Consider the following 21,895-nt stretch of genomic DNA (forward strand, 5'->3'; position numbering starts at 1 on the left):
AAGCCTGTCCAATAATAAAACAAGGTCTATGGCTCGCGTCGGTTAATGTTAGCCAATCAAGTTTCGTCGTGGGCCGGAGTTTTAGTTTGCACGAGGAATTCTTGGTGACGTGAGTGTGCGGCGAACCTCCTAGACCAATTGTCAACAAGAAGAGGAGGAGTTTTGTTGTATCTTTGACCTGTCACGTTCTTCAAAGGGAGGAGAGATTTTTACTGTTAAGAGAGACGTCTAAATTCACCAATCAAGTGGCAGGAGGGGCCTCACTCTACCGGCACGTCAACCATCCAAATTGGTGGAGGGCGTGTCATCGAGTGACATGTCCCACCCCCAGGCCGGTCCGCAGATTTGCACAGGAGAGCTTTCAGTGTGTGTTTGATAAAAATGCACTCAGATGCAGCCAGTAAGTACTTAGTGGTGTTCTGTCTTTACTAATATTTCATATAATGAAGTTGTGTATACGAATAAATGTACCCAACGGGAGAGAAGTCTTTTTTACTAGCATAAAGTGAGTGAGAAATTATAGCTGATGAAATATCAATAACAACTACAGTAATCTGTTACATCTCATTTTGCTTGATATCTCTTTACTATAAGAAATAATATCAGTATGCTGCCTTTGAGTACTCAGTAACAAAAGACTATAGCAGAGACTATAATTAATTTGCAGTATTTAAGGAAAAATCAAGAAAATATTTGTCTATTTGCATCAGACAGTGAAAGCAGAGACTTCAGCATAAACGACTTTTAAAACGATAAAATACTTGTATAGGCTAACTTGTCTGCAAGGAAGGGGATTTTGCATGACATTTTTTATAGGCAAAGGCAAGATCGATCGGAAACGTTACCCCTTTTTGTGGGGAAAATTGTGACGCAGTTGTCTTGAGGCTTTCATATGTTTTTGTGATGGTCTTTTGATATGCTTCTAGTTCATAAGCAAGGGAAGCATAATCTGTTGTTTATCCTACATTTGACATTTGGTAACTATATCATTTCTTCTGCAATTTTAAAATGTATACGTTAGTTATGGGTTAGCTTGAGGAGATGGGGGTGTTGAATTGAAGGGTTTGCAATGGCATCATGGGAAACGTAGTTCCAGACGCTACAGTTGTATACGAAATGTTCTAGAGTCGTGTGTAATAAAAGACTACAAATTCCATGTCGCAATCGAGCACCTCACCTCCCCAACATACTTTGTAAAACTCGGCGCAACTTGACTATATCATTTGCCGTTTGGAGGTTTGGCCTGGGTATAGACGGGGGGTGGTTAAGAAATAGGAGAACATAAACGTTTTAAATGCAATTGGCATTTTTTTTTATTCGAGTTGAATTTATTTCTGTTGGCTTAAAACATATTTGCATCTGTAGTTTTTATTCAGAGCTTTTCTGTTAATGGGATATACATAAAGGTGACGTTCAGACGATTGTTATAACAGAGAACGTCGGGGGGTGGGTGAAGAGGGGTGAACTGAAATTTGTAATCGAAAGGGTTGCTTATACGGCAGGGGACGTTGTGTTGAAGTCTATGCAGCTTTTGTGGGGATGTGATTCAGGCGGTTGTTACAGTTGGATGCTGACCTAGTTTTCTAGAAATCTCACAAGCTCGTTTTAGCAGGAGTGGGTATGATGCGCAATAAATAGACCACTGTCAGACACACGAGGACCTTTATATGTGTGAAGTTTGTACCTGTTAAGGACGAAGAAGCCGCTACATTGTTTTCGTTTAAGAGTTAATGTTGACACCCGTATTGACCTTGAGCGAGAGAGGGGTACAGTGTATCAAAGAGAGACGAGTGAAAGAGCGAGCTAACCTAGTGCCATTTGGTTATCAGTTGTGGCCTCAGGTTCACAGCTTTGGGTCTACAAAAAACAGAATTAATCCCACATCCCGACATCATGACAAAACATACAACGGGCACTGAGTGGGGAAGCTAGGCTAGTCCACCAGAAATATCTACCATCAGCAAAAAACATCTGTATCCTTGAGGCGTTATTTAGTAGGTGGGTCAAAGGCGAGTTCACCTATCAAAATTTCTTATCTTGTGCAGCACAGGTCCATACTTTTGGGTTTAAAATAAAATAATGTAAATGGCAAGAACAACTATTAATTGTAACCATAATAAACAAAAGAAACTCTTAATACCTCAAAATTAGAGAACAGATCAGACATTGTATTGCATTGACATGTGTAATGTTTTCTTTCCATTTCTTCTCTTTTGTAGATTTTCAGTTGAACTCTCATCTCTCCACTCTGGCAAATATTCACAAGATTTACCACACACTCAACAGGCTGGTAATTAAATGCTTGGGGTTATTTACTTACTGTATTTTGTTGTTATGACAGATAATAGGTAAGTTAACTGAAGGTAAAGAAGAGGATCAGTTCACTTTTTCCTTGTAAGATTCACATCAGCAAGTGGGCAGTTTAACTTTGTGTCTAAAGAAGTGAACTTGAAGACAAGCCAGAATCAATGAAACTTTTCTCTGCTCCATTTGGAGAATTTCATCTGTTGAACTGTTTTCATGCAGGGTACTTTGGGAGGTTGATCACTGTGAAAAATGCCATATCATTGGTGGCTTGTAGTGAGCCAAGCAGATGAGGCTACCCAAAATACCATGGAGGTAACAAGATGCTTACTGTATTCAGAAATTAAGTTGGCGTGAAACTTAATAAAACAGCCTTTGGCACTTCAGTCTAACAGTCAATTGAAATATTAAGAAAGTAATTTTTGAAACAATTGTTAAAGCAAAGCACTTCTTCAAATTTCATTAAACATTCTCAGTAATGAGTAGCAGAGTTTTGCTAAATCATGCATTTTAGACTCTTTAATGTACAGAAAGTGACTTCCTTTGGGACTTTCATTAAGAGAAAACCAATTCAAATGTATCCTGAATCCTAGTTTAATTACTAAACATAGCCATGAGAAAAAAATGTTGATGGTTAAACTTCAACTTTCTTATTCATTCATCAGTACAATAACTACTTTTACATTTGTAGGCTTGAGGAACCTTAACATCATAAGTTGGTTTTATGTGTACCACAACATATTAATAAAAGTGCAGTAAATTGTTTTTGTTTAAAGTGGACTAATGTATGAGAGTTTATATTTTGCTGTTTATCACTTTTTGCCCTGTCACCTAAACTGAGCTGTTAAAAATGTGAAAATATAATAATAACTGGAGCAAGACCTTTGCACGTAAAGTTACATTAACATTCCCTACTGGCACCCAGTAGAGAGAGCTTTTAAATATAAATACTATGGTCATCAACTTCTCACTATTATGGTCACCATATGTCACGTCTGTAGTTGTGAAAACAGTCCATAGTCACAGTCTGGAAAGAGTTAGATATCTAAAAGTTTATGAAAACGAGTTCTTTAAGCATTGAAATCAATAAATAAACTATAAGGTTTCCTTACTGTCAAAGAAAGAAAGTAAAAACTCTGAGTACATACTATTTGAGAATGGAACCAAACAAGCCTTAAACAAGTGTGTTTATCCATATACAGCATTAACAACAACATTTATTTATATAGCACATTTTCATACAAAAAGTAGCTCAAAGTGCTTTACATAATGAAGAAAAGAAAAATAAAAGACAAAATAAGAAATTAAAATAAGACAACAGTTGTTAGAAACAACATTTATTTCTGTAGTAAGATTTTATACAAATACTGTAGCTCAATGTGCCAAAGATGTACTTACATGCAAAGAAAAACAAATTTAAATTAGATAACAATAATTGTGCATAAATAGTATACAAAAATAAATGTTGTACAGTACACAGAAGTTTAAAATTCTGGGACTGAATGGCAAAACACCTGTCCCTTTGCCCTTTAGTTTTAAGTTTTAATTCCTAGAAAGTGTGCTTTCTTAATTACATTTCCTGGAATCTGTTTCCATAGCCTATCCTGACAGTGTCAAGGGCAAGGCAGAAATTGAGTGCCAGTTCATTTTAGGGCCAACTTACACTTGCATAGGGCACTATAGAATTGCCAATTGAAATACATGGCACTGAGATGTAGGAGGGAGAAACAAAATAGACGTGGGGAAAACATGCAAACTACACATATGCATCATCAGAATGTGGGGTTTAAAGTAAGAACACTGGATCCATGATCTACCCACACTCTCCACTGTTCATGTGTACCATTCATTACCTAAAAACTAGCTTCAGTTAATTCCTTACTTTTATTTATGAACAAACTAGCCAAATAAGCATACATTTGTTTTCAATGTGGCATATCGTGTATTGTGGGTGGCGCAGTGGGTAGCGCTGCTGCTTCGCAGTTGGGAGACCTGGGGACCTGGGTTCACTTCCCGGGTCCTCCCTGTGTGGAGTTTGCATGTTCTCCCTGTGTCTGCGTGGGTTTCCTCCGGGCGCTTCGGTTTCCTCCCACAGCCCAAAGACATGCAGGTTAGGTGGATTGGCGATTCTAAACTGGCCCTAGTGTGTGCTTGGTGTGTGGGTGTGTTTGTGTGTTTCCTGCGATGGGTCTGCTTATATTCTGTTATAGATTTCCCATGTAAGCTAAGGTCCTAGCATGGCCTGTAACCTGAGGCAAACTGTTCAACCCTACAGCGTTCATTTGGGTTCGTTGATGTGTGCTGGTTTTGTGTTTTACTGTGGTGTTGTTGTTTGAACTGTAACACTTTTGCAAATAAATACAATGCCCTGGGTTTTAAGCATAGACTACCTTAGCAAAATCATATTTGAATTAATGAGTCAGGTGTTCATGCTTTAAACAAAATATAGAGAAAAATTCCTGGTTTGTAATAAAATGCTTTGTCATATATGCACATTCAGTTTCTAGAACTGAATGCAATGAAAACTTGGTGTTGAATTGTATGGCCTTGCTTTAACGAATCAAAGAAAACAGTTGCCTTGTGGAGTGCATTTTCTAATTTTTTAGTCAAGTTCTGTAATTATTTAAGATTCTATTTGGTAATGCTTTATATCTGGGAGAAATTCACACATTCTTCTAACAAGCAGTTGTAACACATCCCTAAATTTTTCAGGCTCTTGGAGACTTTCTTTGTTAGTATTTCTTCTGGAAACTTAGCTAATAGTATTCAGAATTCTTTCAGATAAATTGCCTTGTGAGTGTGGCCATGGCAACAAGGTTAAAACTCATGCTAAAAAACAGCTAACAGTAACATAGAGTAAGATCTAAATAATGTCAACATTTTCTTTAGGCTGAGAAGATTTTTAAAATGTTTTTACTTTTCTGGGGTATTTAGAATAATTTTAGACACAAAGAGGAAGTGTTGGATATGAAAGGAATTTACTGTTGGGATTTATTTTCTTGACAGGCATTCTGTCAAAAATTGGACCTGTAAAGTCCTTGGTGGCAATTCCATCGAGGTGAATACTATATTAAGATTGAAGTAATGCTGCCTGATGTGCTTCATACATTTTCTAATTTTATTTAAATTTTTCCTGAACATATGAAGTGTTTAAATGCCCCCCACTTCATAGTTTTTTGTTTTTAAAATAATATAAGTGAATGCTAAACCTCCTTCAAGATATGTTACTTCAGTAAATTATAGCCTTTAGTCCTAAATTTAAAACTGCTTTGAAAGAGAACCTTATACTACAACTTTGTATAGCAATGTCTAAAGAAAAAAAATTGGGGATCAAAATATTTAATAACTCCCTTGGTTGCTCGGTGTCAGCTGGAAACACCACTTCCCTCTCAAAAAAATATGTAACAACTAATTCTTGTGAGTGACCTTTTGCTACTTAGCATCAAAAATTATCCCAGAAGACACTACCCTTCTGGCTAAATGATTTCAGTGCAATTTAATAATCCACAGTATAATGCCATTCTCTGAAGACAAACTTTTGGTTTTACAGATTTATAAAGCCATGTCAGATATACATACTCTACATACACACACACATTTTTTTATTTATACAGTAAAAAAGTAATTAAACACTTCCTCATATTTTGTTTTATCCCCTTTCAAATGATAACAGAATTTCATATGTGGTAACATGTTTCAATGTTAAATGCTGTACTGCTCAAGCTGTCATCCTGGGAAAAATGAAACCACTTGCAAACACCAGTGCTAGTCATACCTGTTGTAACAGCTTCTCCTTCTGATCTTCGCTGTTTTTTTCATGCTCAGAAACTGCAAGGCTACAGAGTCCATGTAGACACTTAGAGACTTGAGATTTTGTGGATTTTAATTAACATTCAGTAGAAGTTTTGAAAGATTAAATAAAAGTGGCGAACAATATGATATTGGCTTTTGCATATTGATTTTTTTTTATTACATATCTATCCAAAGTTCAATATATTGCCCATCCCTAATAATCAACAGTCTTTGATTGGCAGACACACACAATTCCAAACAGGATTAAAATATTTATTACTTTTACAAAAACAGGTTTTAATTTCATCTTGGAAAAATAAAATCCTGCAGTATAGGATTATACTTAATGTCTTGATGTTTTTTTTTGCTAGTACAATATAAGCATACACATTCTAGTTATGTACAGTACTAATTGGCGAAACCCTGAAATCTGATAGTTTGACATGTAACTTTTTTGTGATCAGTAGATGACAGATGTCTTGAGAGTGCATGTGTATTTGAATTGCTTCATTTAACATAGTCCTGCCTGTTGTTTAAATCTGCAAGGAAACAATCAGAATGGTAGCAAGCAAAGATAGTGCCGCCCTTCTAATTATATAGTTCTTGCAGGTAATCAGCACTTCAGAGATAAACAAGCCTGATTGCATTTAAAAGGCAAAATGTTGATTGGTCTTTTTCATTGGACAAAATCTAGTGAAAGATGGAAGATGATGGAAGCAATTTGTGATAAAATAGTGGTAGTTAGTCCTTGACAGTGCTTTGTCAATACTAGTAATTAAGGCAGTGATTTAAAAATCCAGTTTGTAATATCTCTTTTTAATGGTGGAAATCTCTACTTTAATAGAAACTTGTGAATAGTATACAATTATTTTGCATGTCTTAAAAATATCTTGCATACATTTATCTACAGGGTTTCCAGAATTGTCATTATTCATTTCTGAGCACAGAGTGTTTGGATGAACCGTACAATGGTTAAGGCTATCTGTTAGGTTGCTAGAGACACTAATTAAATATCTAGTAAATAAAAAAGAGACTGAGACAAGCTCACTAAAAGTTGTTGCCATTTTCACTGGACCTTTCTACCACTGAACCTCAAAATCTCCAGAACACAGCATGGTATTGATATTATTTTACTTCAAAAGAATTATAATTGATTGTGTAACAAAATAAAAGCAGCATCAGATGTTTATTTTAAGCACGATAATTACTGATAATTTTTAAACACTTAAGCACATTGAAAAACAACAGAATTTTTATGTTTGCTACTCAATAACTCTTAAATGGTTGATGCATATCAAAAATCTATTTCTCATTTTCTGAATGCTCATTTTATGACAAACAAAAGAGGTCTCATCCAGTTTTTGTCTAGGGCAAATGATAATAAACCAAATGATCTATTTGTGACTAGATCTGTGACTATGACTAGATCTGATCCTTCCTGTGGAAGGAATTATTAAGAATAAGATTGAGGAGCACATGGCAAGTACAAGAGTTTTTCTGAACAGTCAGCATGGGTTCAGAAGAGGGAGGTCATGTTTTACTAACATGCTGGAATTCTATGAGGAGGAAACAAAGGGATATGATCAAAGTGGACCATATGATATTATTTATTTGGACTTTCAGAAAGCACTTCATATGGTGTCACATGAGAGGTTGGGCATCAAACTAAAAGAAGTGGGAGTTCAGGGTGTTGTTTGTAGATGGTTGCAGAATTGATTCAGACACAGGAAACAGAGTGTGATGGTGCGAGGAACATTATCAAAATTGGCTGATATTAAGAGTGGTGTTCCACAGGGGTCAATGCTAGGTCCGCTGCTCTTTTTAATACATATAATTGATTTCGATAGGAGTATAAGTAACAAGGTGGTTAAGTTTGCAGATGATACTAAGATAGGTGGATTGGCAGATAATTTGGAATCCGTCAAATCATTACAGAAGGAATTGGACAGCATACAGGTTTGGGCACATTTGTGGCAGGTGAAATTTAAAACCAGTAAATGTAAAGTATTACACACAGGAAGTAAAAAGGTTAGGTTTGAATACACAATTGGAGGTCTGAAAATCAAGAGTACATCTTACGAGAAGGATTTAGGAGTCATAGTGGACTCTATTCTGTTAACTTCCAGTGTTCTGAAGCCATTAAGAAGGCAAATAGAATGTTAGGTTATATGGCATGATGTGTAGAGTGCAGGTCCTAAGTGGTTATTCTCAAGCTTTATAATGTAGTGGTAAGGCCTCTTCTGGAGTACTGTGTGCAGTTTTGGTCTCCAGGCCTCATATGGTACATAGCAATACTAGAAAATGTCCAGAGAAGAGCAACTGGGTTCATTCCAGGGTTACAGGGGATGAGTTATGAAGAAAGATTAAAAGAGCGGAGTCTTTTCAATTTAAGCAAAAGAAGATGAAGATGTGACATGATTGAAGTGTTTAAAATGATGAAGGGAATTAGTACAGTGGATTGAGACTTATTTTAAAATGAGTTTATCAAGAACAAGGGGACACAATTGGAAACTTGTTAAGGGTAAATTTTGCACAAATATTAGGAAGTTTTTCTTTACACAGAGAACCATAGACACTTGGAGTAAGCTACCAAGTAGTGTGGTAGACAATAAGACTTTAGGAACTTTGGAAACTAGACTTGACTTTTTTTTAAAAGAATTAAGTGAATAGGATTGGCCAGCTTTATTTTGGCTGAATTGCCTGTTCTCCTCTAGATTGTTCTAATGTTCTAACGAGCTACAGTAAGAAATCTTCTTTTGAGATGGTGGTAGTGAGAGGGTCAGATACTTCATGGGGATCCACCAAGAGTGCTACTCGGGTTAGAGGAGAACACGTGTGCCACTTCACCCTTGTTTGTCTCAGAGATCAAGTTGAACATTACGACTGTGGTGCATTCTACATGCTAAATAGCATTTCAATATTATTACTGAACTATTGTGATAATTATTATTAATGTTCCATAAATTATTTGTTGTCAGATTACTTCTATTTTCAGATCTGCTTTTTTTATTTTACACACGCAAGATACATTTTGTGGGCATAGCAGGTAGAACAACAATATATTGTTTGCTTATTTGACAGGGTGTAGATCAGAGTATTACATGCATAGAATCTGATATTTGGGTGGTTACCTATCAGGTAATGTGTATGTGTGGTTGGTTGGCCAGCCAACAGACATCTGCCACATCCTGTCAATTGCGAGAAGCAGATCATAGACATGTCATATAGTACCTGCCAAATAATACAAAGAGTACGCAACACATGTTTTGCCCTATTTGGGGCTCATCAGGTGTACGCACATTTTCTTCCCCTTGTGGGGATCAAACCTCGGATGTCTTATTTGTGTGTATGTGTGTGTATGTATATATATATATATATATATATATATATATATATATATATATATATATATATACTGTATATATATATACTGTATATAACAATAATAATTCATTACATTTATATAGTGCTTTTCTCGGTACTCAAAGCGCTATCCACACATGGAGGAACCGGGAAGCGAAACCACAATATATATGTGTGTGTGTATGTATATATTAGGTTAGATGAACTTTATTACTCCCTTGAAGAAATTCAGATGCATACAGCAGCAGAATCATAAAAAAGGATACTTATTCAAAGGACAAATAATACAATCAATCAATTGATTAGTAAATAAATAAATAAATGTATATTGTGCAGGTATTTCAAAATTAACTTAACAAGTACCCCGGGAGGAAGCACTAGAGTGCCTGATAGCAGTGGGCAGTAAAGAACCCCAAAGGCACTTCTTAGCACACTGTGCTGGAATGAGTCTGTGGCTAAAAGTGCTCCAAGAGAGAGCCTCCTGGAGGAGATGGAGGGAATTTTTCACAATGGCATCGAATTTTGCTACCATCCTCTTTTCTACAGCAGCTTCAAGTGTGCCCAGGATTTGCCCAGTGATGCAGAAGACTTTCCTGATAAGTTTGTTCAGACATTGTGCTTCTTTTGAGCTCAAGTTGCTTGCCCAGGAGACTGTGGCAGAGAACAACACACTGGCTATTGTGAACTGATAGAACATTTCCAGCAGCTTGCTGCACACATCAAAAGATCTGAGCCTTCTTAGCAAGTACAGACAGCTCTGACCCTTCTTGTAGAGCACCACTATTGTCAGACAAGTCCAGTTTGTTGTTTAAATGGAGCCTTAGGTACCTGTAGCTCCAGCCTCCCCAGGATGGTGTCTGGTCTCAGAGACTCCTTGACACACCTGAAGTCCACCACCAGCTCTTTCTTCTTGCTGATGTTGAGTTGCAAATTGTTATCCCTGCACCACAAGACAAAGTCCTCTACAATCTTCCTAACATATATAGACATAAAGGAATCTAAGGCAATGTATTGCAAATGAGGGGTTGGGGGTGTGGAGATGGTAGATCAATAAGGTGGGGTTTGGAGGATGTTTAAGTCTGCATATGTTGGGTTCATGTTCAAATGTCTGTTCATGGCGTTTTGATAGCCACAAATCAGCCAGCTTTCTGACATTTTTAGTATTAGCCCTGAATTTTACTTACACCATGTCCCAGTTAAACATGTGTCCGATTGAACTTGTATGTGTCTGTATCAGAGATCATGGGTGACATCATTGCAGTGTTTTTGTATGTGTGTTGCAAGTGTATAGATTTGTCCCATGTATATAGCTGGGCATGCACTGCATGGTATACTGTATACTGCAGATTTCTTGCTTTTGGCATTAAAAAGAACTGGCCTTCAGGTTTTTTTTTTTTGACATTTTGTTATGATGCATCCCTATGCTAAAATCATTTAAATGAATTGTTTCCCTTATTAAACAACACTACCCCAGAACAACAAAGCAAAAACAAGAATTTAGGAATTTTTTGGAAATGAATTAAAAATAAAAAGCTGAAATATCATATTGGCACAAGTATTCACACCCTTTGTTATGACATTTGAAATCTCGCTTCAGTACAATTAATTCTATTGAGCATCATTGAGATGTTTCCACACCTTGTTTGGAGTCCACCTGTGGGAAATTGAACATATGAACATGATTTGAAAACGCACACATTTGTCTGTGTAAGTTCCCACTGTTGGCAGTGGGTGTGTTTGCATGTACACACACAACCAGAGTAATGTAAGTAACCAGGTTAAGGAAAGTACACTTCTGGAGTTCTTTGGAAAAATGCTCCAATCATTGAACTGTACAAGAAAAGAGCTGAATGTCATCATTAGCTGCTGTAAATTCAAACACAAGCATGAAGCTGGAGATATTTTTTTGTGTTTAATAAATTCCTTAAGTCCTTCATTTGCTGTGAAGATTACAGTAGATTCTATAATTCTTCAATAGAATAAGACTGGAACAACCATAACCCTTGTTAGAGCTGGATGCTTGGCCAACTGAGCAATCTGGAGAGATGGACCTTTTTAAGAGAGATAATTAAGAACCTGATGGTCACTCTGGCTGATTCCAGAGAATCTGTCTGGAGATGAGACAAACTTCAAGAAGCTCAAAAACAACTGCATCATTCAGTTAATCTGGTGTTTATGGTAGAGTGGCTAGGTGACACATGAAAGCCCACTTAGAGTTTGCAAAAAGGCACCCAAATGACTGTCGGACAAGGAGAAACAAGATTATGTTGTTGACCTCCGTTCTACGGAACATATCTGGAGGAAGCCAAGCAACATTCATCTCCTGCACAATACCATTCCAGCCGTGAATTGTGTTGGTTGCAGCATCATGCTGTGTAGTTGTTTTTCAGTTTCCTTGGCTGGGAGACTAGTCAGGATTGAGGGAAAGTTGAATAGAGAAAGGGACTGGTATCCTTAATGAAATCCTGCTCCAGAGCTGTTCTTCTTTCAGGACCATGAAACTAAACATAAAGCAAATACAGCCAGAGACCAATCAAACACTTATACAATACAAAGTCCTGAAAATAGTTGTATACTGACAGCCTCCATCAAACCTGACAGGACTTGGGGGATCTGAGAAGAAGAATGGCAAAATATCCCCAAATCCAGATGTCAGGAGCAACCTGAAAATCCTCTGGCTACCTCAAAAGAGTATTCCAACATCTCTTAACCCCTTTCTTAATTAAAGACCCATGATCCCTTTGTATGTCCCAGACTGCCTATCCGACGAGACAGAAATCATGGTTCTACCTGATCCATGTAGATGTCAGGAGCAGCCTGAAAATCATCTGGGGCCTCATGTATAAATGGTGCGTACACACAAAAATGCTGCATAAGCCCGTTCCCGGGTGGTTTCCCTTTCTTTTTTACATCCACAATACCGGCTTTATCAAATACACTGAAATTAACTGCGTATTGTTCATTAGTTTAAGGCATCTGATTGTAATTAACCTGTAACCATATAATGGTCCACGGAATGGCCAAACTATTCCAAATACCATAGCTGCTTTAGCATTGTTACTCTCACTGCACCTTCTTCTACTTTCAGCTGTTCCCGTTAGGGGTTGTCACAGTGGATCATCTTTTTCCATATTACTCTCACTGCACCAGGAGAATTAATTACCAGTATACAGAATCAAGCACATGCTGCCTCAGCCATTCGCTATTTGAACTGCTCTCATCCTACAAACGCTTCAGAGCCTTTCCTATACGGACCTCGCGGTTCAGAAACAGTTTCATCCCAAGAATTATAAACGCAATCAATCAAGTGCTCATTATAGAACTGTTTGTACTTATAAGTACAATTACTTCACTGTAAACTTGTGATACAGTTATAATACAGTAATGCACAACCTGCGCCACTTTATAAAGCGCGTATTTGCATATGATGATGATATAATTTTTAAGATGAAATGCGCAAAATACAGTATGTTTATTACATTGTACAGATAACATGTTAATGTCATTTAAATATTCTATATTGTTAATAATTAAACATGTGAGGACACAGTGGAGCAGCGCTAGCTAGTTCAGTGATTGTTCCTGCCTCGCGCTGTATTCTTGCTGGGGCTGGCGCGACACTGGAAAGATAGATGGATAGGATAATTAAACATGTACTACGAAGATATTTCAATGTTCCTTAAAAGTTTTGAAGAATCTGCATTCTAAGCATACAGATGGCTTAACATCTATTACAGAGATGATTCTGTGGCGATTGGTTACTTGGAGAAAGAAAAGGAAGGACAGGAATTGGGGGTTAGTACGTTTGAAAGAGACAGTACTGCTGCAATAAATTATTTCATTGAAGGTCACGCACGGCGCAACAAGCATCTTGTGGGAGGCAGGAACAATCTGTGGACAAGGCGCCTGCTCGTCACCATCACTGCACCACCGTGTTCCCATGTTTAATAACATGCTTTAATTCCTTTCATCATGAAAATGATATCAAGTATACATCTCAGTATTTTAATTATTTAGATAGCTGTAATATCATGAATATAATGGATTCTGTGTCCTGTCTGAGGAAGAGAAAGTCCGTTTAAGAACTACGTAGTGATTCACACATAGAGCACATAGAAGAAAACATACAAAACAAAGCATTTAACGTGCTACTTTAGTTACGATGGTATTTGAGAAACTAGTAAATTAAACGATTTAAAGATGCCGTTTATGATGTTCTACTTTAATGACAAAATAAACTACATGATTGAAGTGGAAATTTCAAGATTAAAGTTGGCATTTGGAGCTTTTTTCTCACTGTGTCCCTATTTTTTTCTTTTCTCTGTACCCTAATAAGCTTTCATATGACACTCAGACGGTGGGCTGATGACTCGCCTTTTCACGGCAACTTTGATATCTGACAGCATCTTTTTCATTTCGGGCACTGTGCATCTTTGTGAAGTTGAGCTTTCGAGTTTCTCCGACACTCTGTCACTCGATCATCTTCCTTTTGTTGATTATGTCATTGTTTAAACCAACAAATCAAATAGTAAGTTTTTTCTTGCCTCCACTTGGTATTTGCTGAAATTCTTCTATTTTCCTCCATGCTTTTGCCATTGTCTTTTCACAGAAGGCTGAGCTTAAGGGCTATTTATATTGATTTGCATATTCAAAGAGGCATAATTCTGAGAGGAGTTGGGGTGGGACAGCAGGCACGTGCACGTGCGTTACTTTTCACGCTGACTGGGATTTATGTAGCGGAAGAACGTGGAAGTTGGTGTTCGCACAGATTTATGCATCTGGATTTTTTTGTGTGTACGAACGTTTCTGCTTTTGTCCGTAAGCCATGTTATAGTGTGAATTCTATGCAGAGCGTTATACATGAGGCCCCTGGCCACCTCAAAAGAGTATTCCAACATCTCTTAACCCCAGTTCTTAATTAAAGACACATGATCCCTTTGTAGACAGACAGAGATCATGGTTCTACTAGATCCATGTGAGGCCCCCTTTGGTACATTCTGATGGTTTGGTGGAATTCTCTTTGCCTTCTTGCAGTTACTTCCAGGGCATGTCATCAAATAAGGTACTGTATTTTGTTCCTTAGTGGTTTTAGTTTACCCACACTAATGCTTTGAGTAGTACCTTGGTCTCCAGTTTTAATTTCTCTTTTAAAGTTCAGGGTATTCCAGCCCTCTAGGCTTTGTCACTGGCACATCATTCACTAGCCAGGCAACCTGTTGCTTATATACAAGTGTATACTGTATATGGTAATATGCCTAGGTCTTAGAATACCTGTATTCGAGTATTTCAAATTTCAAAGTTGTTTCATGGTTCTGTTATATTTCAATATACGTATTTTTGAAGTGTCTTTCCTTTTTTTTTCTTAATGGTATATGTGTTGTTGTAAGTAGTTGAAGTAACTAAAAAGGTTTTCAGTAGCTGTTGGCAGTTTTCAAAAGATGCCTATTTGATTTGCTATAATACATATTTAATACGGCATAAGAATCTTTTTATGATATTGACTGCTAAAAGTGAAGTAAAACAGCCTTTTGTTGTAATCTGTAGTAATAAATGAGTGGAATTTGCCAAAAATGTAATTAATGTGAATCTTGCAATGTGCAAACTTCTGTTAGTGTAAGCATAAACTTTGCCAGGCCAATATTTGTGCTGGTTTGATTGTTGTCGAGTAATTAATTGTAAAATAATACTTTAAATTTGATTCTCACTTTTTAAATTTATATTGTTGATTTTAATGCTTTGTGTCATTTCATTCTAAAGTACTTAACTTTTCCTAGAGTACTTTTGTTGTTTGATAATACCTACAGAGAATGCAGTTTGTTGTGTTTTTGTGAAAACGTGGAGCTACCCGGGTTTAACACAGAGCAGACAGAGACGCAAATACCTGCAGGAAGCAGAAAGGAGGGGGACTCTCTCTCTATGTGAATACAAGGTGGTGCAACTCTGGACATGTAAACGTCAAAATCTCCACTTACTGCAGGGACATTGAACTGTTGGCTGTAAGTCTGCGTCCCTATTACTTGCCCAAAGAGTTTGGACACGTCGTTGTTATTGTTTACATCCCTCCTCGGGCAGACGTGGAGATAGCGGGTGACATCATCCAAAAGTTCGCTGATGACACTTCTATCATGGGCTGCATCAGGAGTGGGCAGGAGGAGGAGTATAGGAACCTAATCAAGGACTTTGTTAAATGGTGCGACTCAAACCACCTACAACTGAACACCAACAAAGTCAAGGAGCTGGTGGTGGATTTTAGGAGGACCAGGCCCCTCATGGACCCCGTGATCATCAGAGGTGACTGTGTGCAGAGGGTGCAGACCTATAAATATCCGGGAGTGCAACTGGATGATAAATTGGACTGGACTGCCAATACTGATGCTCTGTGCAAGAGAGGACAGAGCTGACTATACTTCCTTAGAAGGCTGGCGTCTTTCAATATCTGCAATAAGATGCTACAGATGTGCTATCAGACGGTTGTGGGGAGCGCCCTCTTCTACGCGGTGGTGTGCTGGGGAGGCAGCATAGAGAAGAGGGATGCCTCACACCTAGACAAACTGGTGAGGAAGGCAGGCTGTATTGTAGGCATGGAGCTGGACAGTTGGACATCCATGGCAGAGCGACGGGCGCTGAGCAGGCTCCTGTCAATCATGGAGAATCCACTGCATCCACTAAACAGTGTCATCTCATCATCTCCAGACAGAGGAGCAGCTTCAGCGACAGACTGCTGTCACTGTCCTGCTCCACTGACAGACTGAGAAGATCGTTCCTCCCCCACACTATGCGACTCTTCAGTTCCACTCGGGGGGTAAACGTTAACATACAAAGTTATTGTCTGTTATACCTGCATTTTTGTCACTCTTTAATTTAGTATTGTTTTTTATCAATATGCTGCTGCTGGAGTATGTGAATTTCCCCTTGGGATTAATAAAGTTATCTATCTATCTATCTATCTATCTATCTATCTATCTATCTATCTATCTATCTATCTATCTATCTATCTATCTATCTATCTATCTATCTATCTATCTATCTATCTGCATGCGCAGGTCTTTCATTAGGACAGTATTTTGGCAAATGTTAATATTTACTCATGATATGAACTGATGTTTGATTGATGTTCTTGTCATCACAGATTACCAGTTTCTTTCATGTTATTTTCTCGCTCTTCCTATGTACAAACTTTTTGCCTGTTTTTGGCTATGATTTTTCTTTTGAACTTGTAGAGAATTTTTTGCTTTTTCAGGCACTGGTCCAACTTTCTCAGCGCTGTCAATCTGCTTCATTAGATTCTTGTTTATTAATGCCATAATTGTCTTTAATATTTACATGTGCTCTGATTACTCAGAGTAAAATAAAGTGTAGTTAATCCTGAAGTGTCCAGAAAAACACAAGCATTGTTTCTATAAGCTCAGAGTAAAATAAAGTGTAGTTAATCCTGAAGTTGTCCAGAAAAACACAAGCATTGTTTCTATATCTGTATTTTAATCATGAAGTTACAAATAAGTTACTGATGTACTGTGTTATAATGCTATTTAAAATGAGTGCATAGTTCAGCTATTTGCATCTAAGATAGTAAATATTTAGCAATGCATTTTGCTCAATTCTTATGTGTTTAGTAGTTTTTTCTGGAATATTGTATGTGTGAGACCATAAATTACATGTAGTAATTGTGATTAGAATATATAACCTTTTTTAATGAAAAATACAGGTAGATTCACTCGAAAGAGGCCCCAAATATTCGGTTGTAACTCCTGTTAGAATGAAGCAATCTGAACCAAAAAAATACACTATATACCTTGATGTATATGTAATCGAGTGCATCCATGTTGCTGGCAGTAATCTTCCGTTAACTCACGATCATCCAGTTGATTCTGACATCGCTTAAACAAATTGGTGACCCAATTGGTTTGCACCATGAAGATGCGTTGCTTAATACTGTACACCACTATCCTGATGAGAAGTCGAGTGACTTGAGTGAAGGGGTACGGGCAGTATGCACTCAGAAGTTGCAAGCAAAGGTTAAACGTTGCAACGGCTGTCCAGCGCCTACCTCATCGCTCCGACGCAAGGGCATCCCAGCTTGTTCAAAGCTCCATATAATGATAGTTATTACAGGCCTTTTTCAGATGAATCTTCCTGTAGCTCTCTCAGTGATCTTTTTTTTTTTTTTTTTTATTAAATCTACTCTCTCTATATATAAAATCCTAAGCCTAAAAGTGCAACGGAAGTGCTTCATGTTTTTTGTCACGCTTTAAATTGGGTTTATTTTAAAACCTACATATATATGTTTGGTATCATTCTTTTCAGAATTTATCGAACTTTAATATGATGTTGTTAGATTTTCAGATTCTTATTCCGTTTTTAAATTATAAACTAAAAAATACCAAGAACTTGCGTCTCGGGAGATGGGACTTTGTGCCAAAAGATTTAACCACACCTGGGGCCGGAAATAAAACACAAGCATTAGGACAACTGCTGTACAGGCTTTTAAAAGTTTGAAGAGCTGCACGAAATGCAGATCACGCAGCACGGCAGCAGCAGAAAGCCAGCAGCTGATCGCGCAAAGAGGAGGTAAAAAAAAAACTGTACGTGTTTCTCATTGTATCACCGTTACGTTTTTAAATTAAAAACTAAAAAATTTCAAGAACTCGCGTCTCATGAGACGGGACTTTGTGTCAAAAGATTTAACCACGCCTTGGGCCAGAAATAAAACACAAGCAGTAGGACAGCTGCTGTACAGGCTTTTAAATGTTCAAAGCGCCACACTAGATGCAGATCACACAGCACGGCAGTAGCAGCAAGCCAGCAGCTGATCGAGCAAAGAGGAAGTAAAAAAAAACTATTTGTTTTCCATTGATTCACCGTTTAAGAGGGGGTTTCGGAGGAGTGACAGCATCTCTTTGGGGTGCGTTCAGCCCCCCTCTTCACAAAGCGAGCAGCAGAGACACAAAGTGGCTGGCGAGTGAAGCGAGCAGGGGGGAACACCCTAGTTAGCAATAAACATTTTGCCATTGCTTAAGCATTTTCCACAACAGTATGAATAACAAGGATCTTAAAATGACACATTTTAATGAATATTCTACCCAAAAATTACCGGTATATGTTTTATATGTTACTTACATATGGCAAATGATGTGTAAACCATCCATATGTCAATTATCTGGTCATATGCGTAAAGCATGCAAAACATGCTTTTTTGCTAAATATTTTTAAATAAGCACTTCCACAAAAATCATTGCACATCATAAACAGGAAACCAGAAGTCACATGTGATTGACTTTGAATAGAAGTTCACAAATTCTATCTCATTATTATCTCAGTATTGTGAAGTGATGGCGAAAATTTTAATGTCATGTTTTTATTGAGAGCTGAGATGATAAAGTTGCTGATAGAATAGGTATCTATAGGGACCAACACAGGACAATAGAAAACAATATGAAAATGTCCAAGAACAAAATCTGAGTTTACCAGAATCACATTATCCAAACGTAAATGACCTGGTTGAATGCTGCTAATGTGCAAAATGTGTGCATTTTGTTGCTAAAGTATTATTAAATAAATACTTCTGAAAAATCAGAGCAGTCCACAACCCTTTCAATTGAAGATATGATTCTTGATGGGTATAGGTCTGTCCTCATTTTAAAAGTTTGATTCCATTTATATGCTCTTTATGTTCAGTTTTCTTGGCTATCACTACAAAGAAAATTGTGTAAGTAAAAAGTGAAAAACAAAATATAATTTTTAGATGAAGTATTCCTTTATATTGTTAGATTGGGCACTGCTGTTAAGCTTCAAAAGAAAAAAGGAAAACTGCCGTGGTTTGTGTGCAGATCCTAAAAAGTAATCTAAAAGAAAGTATGATCGACAGAGTCAAAATTTAATGATAAAGCAAAGTATGTAGCTGATATATTAAAGGCAGAGTTGGAAATATTTGAAATAGCAGGTGGACTACTAGTTAACAGGATGGCAGCAGAGTTATGGATCAGCCTAATTCTTGCACTTTCAGAAATTTAGATTTATATTTAAGTTAGTGAAATCTTCGCCATTATATCCAGACATTTTTAGTTTTTAACTAAATAGTTCTGATTATCTAACCTGTATTCACATATTCATTAGTTTTTGTTAATTGTTTTACGTGGCATGTGATTATTTTATTTTTTTTATTTTCTGTATTTAAAAAAATTGTCCTCTTTAAGGACTTATTACACTTTATCAGTACACTTTATCAGTACAGTACTGAGAAAGCAGTACAAGAAATGGCTGAATTATTTTTGCTCTTTTATTTTCAGAATTTGACTGAAGACATTAGTCAAGACGAGCACCAGGCAGGTAAGAAATCATTGTTTATACATAATACTTTTTAAATTTTTATTATCTAATTATAAAATTCTAAATATGAATTTTACAAGAAACATTGATCAGGGGCTATATATGTAAGTTAGTTATACTATGTACAGTACTGTATTGAAGTCACAGTCCACCCAAGAAAATTTTTAAAGCTAATTGCTTGGATAGTAAGTGTTTGTTTGAGGGTGCAAACACTGACATCAGAAATAATACAATACTGATAAAATAAGAGTAACTAGAATTTCTTATGCTTTCTAAAAATGTATTGACATATTATAAGATGATAGAATAACATAGATATTCCCAAGGATTTCTTTGATACAAACCAATCAAGTCATAGTTGGGGAGCATGCACTGGTACAGTGCGTTGCCACACTCACTACGCGACGAAACAACTCGGTATCTTGGTTTGCAACCCCCAAAGCAGACACGCGGTCCAGTCCCACCCTCCGGAAATGACCCTCTATCTGCTGCAGTCAGGTGTTACGTGGGCGACCCCTTGGCCTGGTCCAGTCACTTGGGTCCCCAACAATGAGGATCTTACGAGCCAGATCACCCTTGGGGAAACGCGCCACATGGCCGTAGTGCCGTAACTGATGCTCCCTCACAATGCAGGTAATGTGCCACATTCGGGACTCCATGAGCAACTGCTCATTCGACACAAACGTCAAACCAACAGTACCCAAGGATTTTCTGGAGAGACACAGTACCAATGGAGTCCAGTTTTCATCTCAGGTAATTGGATAGCGTTCATGTCTCGCAACCATATAGCAAGACAGGAAGCACCAGGACTCTAAAGACTTGGACCTTCGTCCATTTGAATAGATATCGGGAGCGCCACACACCCCTTTCCAGTGACCTCATGACCCCCCATGCTCTCCCAATCCGTCTACTGACTTCATAGGAAAAGTCACCAGTAACATGACTGTCATTGCCAAGGTAAGTAAACCTCTCGACAAGGTTGACACCCTCTCCGCAAACAGACACACTGCTGATTGCTGTGTCCAAGAGGTCATTACAAGCCTGCATCTTGGTTTGTATCCAGGACACTCGCAAGCCCAGACACTCAGACTCCTTGCTCAGTCTCTCAAGCGCCCCAGTCAGAGCCTCCATTGACTCCGCGAAGATCACAGCATCGTCAGCAAAGTCAAGATCCGTGAATCTTTCTTCACCAACAGATGCCCCACAGCCACTGGACTCCACTACCTTGCCCAATTCCCAGTCCATACAAGCATTGAACAGAGTAGGAGCAAGAACACACCCCTGATGAACCCCAGAATCAATTGGTAAAAACGCAGAGGTTCTGCCTCCCCTCTGCACAGCACTCACGGTACCAGTGTACAGGCCGGCCATGATATCCAGCAACCTCGAGGGGATCCCACGAACCCTCAGGATGTCCCACAGGGCAGCTCGATCAACTGAGTCAAATGCTTTGCGAATATCGGCAAAGGCTGTAAAGGAGCTCTGTCGATATTCGCGTTTGCACTCCATGAGAACCCTCAGTGCCAGTATGTGGTTGATGGTAGACTTCTTAGGCGTAAAACCAGACTGTTCCAGTTGCTAGTAGGTGAGCAAGTGATCATGGATCCTATTGAGGACGACCCTAGCAAGGGCCTTACCCGACACAGAGAGCAGTGTTATCCCCCTGTAGTTGCTGCAATCCAGCCACTCACCCTTCCCTTTCCAGATAGGGACAACAAGTCCCATTTTCCAGTCAGTTAGGATGATGCCAGTCTCCTAAATGGAAGCAAATATTGCTTGCAATGCCAGGAGGACAGCCTTACCACCAGCCTGGAGAAGTTCACCCCGAATACCACAGATCCCTGCAGCTTTTCTCCTCCTCAGCTAGTTCACCACCTGTGCAATCTCAGTGAGACTGGGTAGTTCACAGCTCACTGGTCTACAAAAAAATATTTTTTGTTTGCTTCTGGGAACTTCAGAGCATCTCTTTATTAAGTGTTTTACACTGATTTCATATATGAAATCAGAATTAAGCTAGCACGTCAGGTTTTTGAAATACACATCATTGACGTTTTAACACTTTTGAATATCAATATAATATATCAACACGATATCTGGAGTTTGGACTATG

At 38.0% G+C, this 21,895-nt stretch overlaps 1 protein-coding gene across 5 annotated transcripts in view; it reads left to right on the forward strand.

Moving 5' to 3' along the window:
- Positions 1-320: 320 nt before the first annotated feature.
- dcun1d4 (DCN1, defective in cullin neddylation 1, domain containing 4 (S. cerevisiae)) overlaps positions 321-21,895 on the forward strand; it is a 69,663-nt gene continuing 48,088 nt past the window's right edge. For 3 of the 5 annotated variants that reach the window (XR_003716284.2, XR_003716285.2, XM_028802208.2), the window contains exons 1-3: positions 321-400; positions 2,220-2,290; positions 19,746-19,785. Coding sequence is in view for 2 of the 5 variants with exons in the window: in XM_028802208.2 (XP_028658041.1) it covers positions 382-400; positions 2,220-2,290; positions 19,746-19,785 (130 nt within the window). In the remaining 3 variants the exon portion in view is untranslated. Of the gene's footprint in view, positions 401-1,847; positions 1,987-2,219; positions 2,291-2,524; positions 2,620-19,745; positions 19,786-21,895 lie in introns of those variants that run through there. The other 2 variants (XM_051927659.1, XM_028802209.2) reach the window with 2 other exon arrangements.

The sequence above is a fragment of the Erpetoichthys calabaricus genome, chromosome 5 (genome assembly GCF_900747795.2).
Source record: "Erpetoichthys calabaricus chromosome 5, fErpCal1.3, whole genome shotgun sequence".
NCBI classification, from domain to species: Eukaryota; Metazoa; Chordata; class Cladistia; order Polypteriformes; family Polypteridae; genus Erpetoichthys; species Erpetoichthys calabaricus.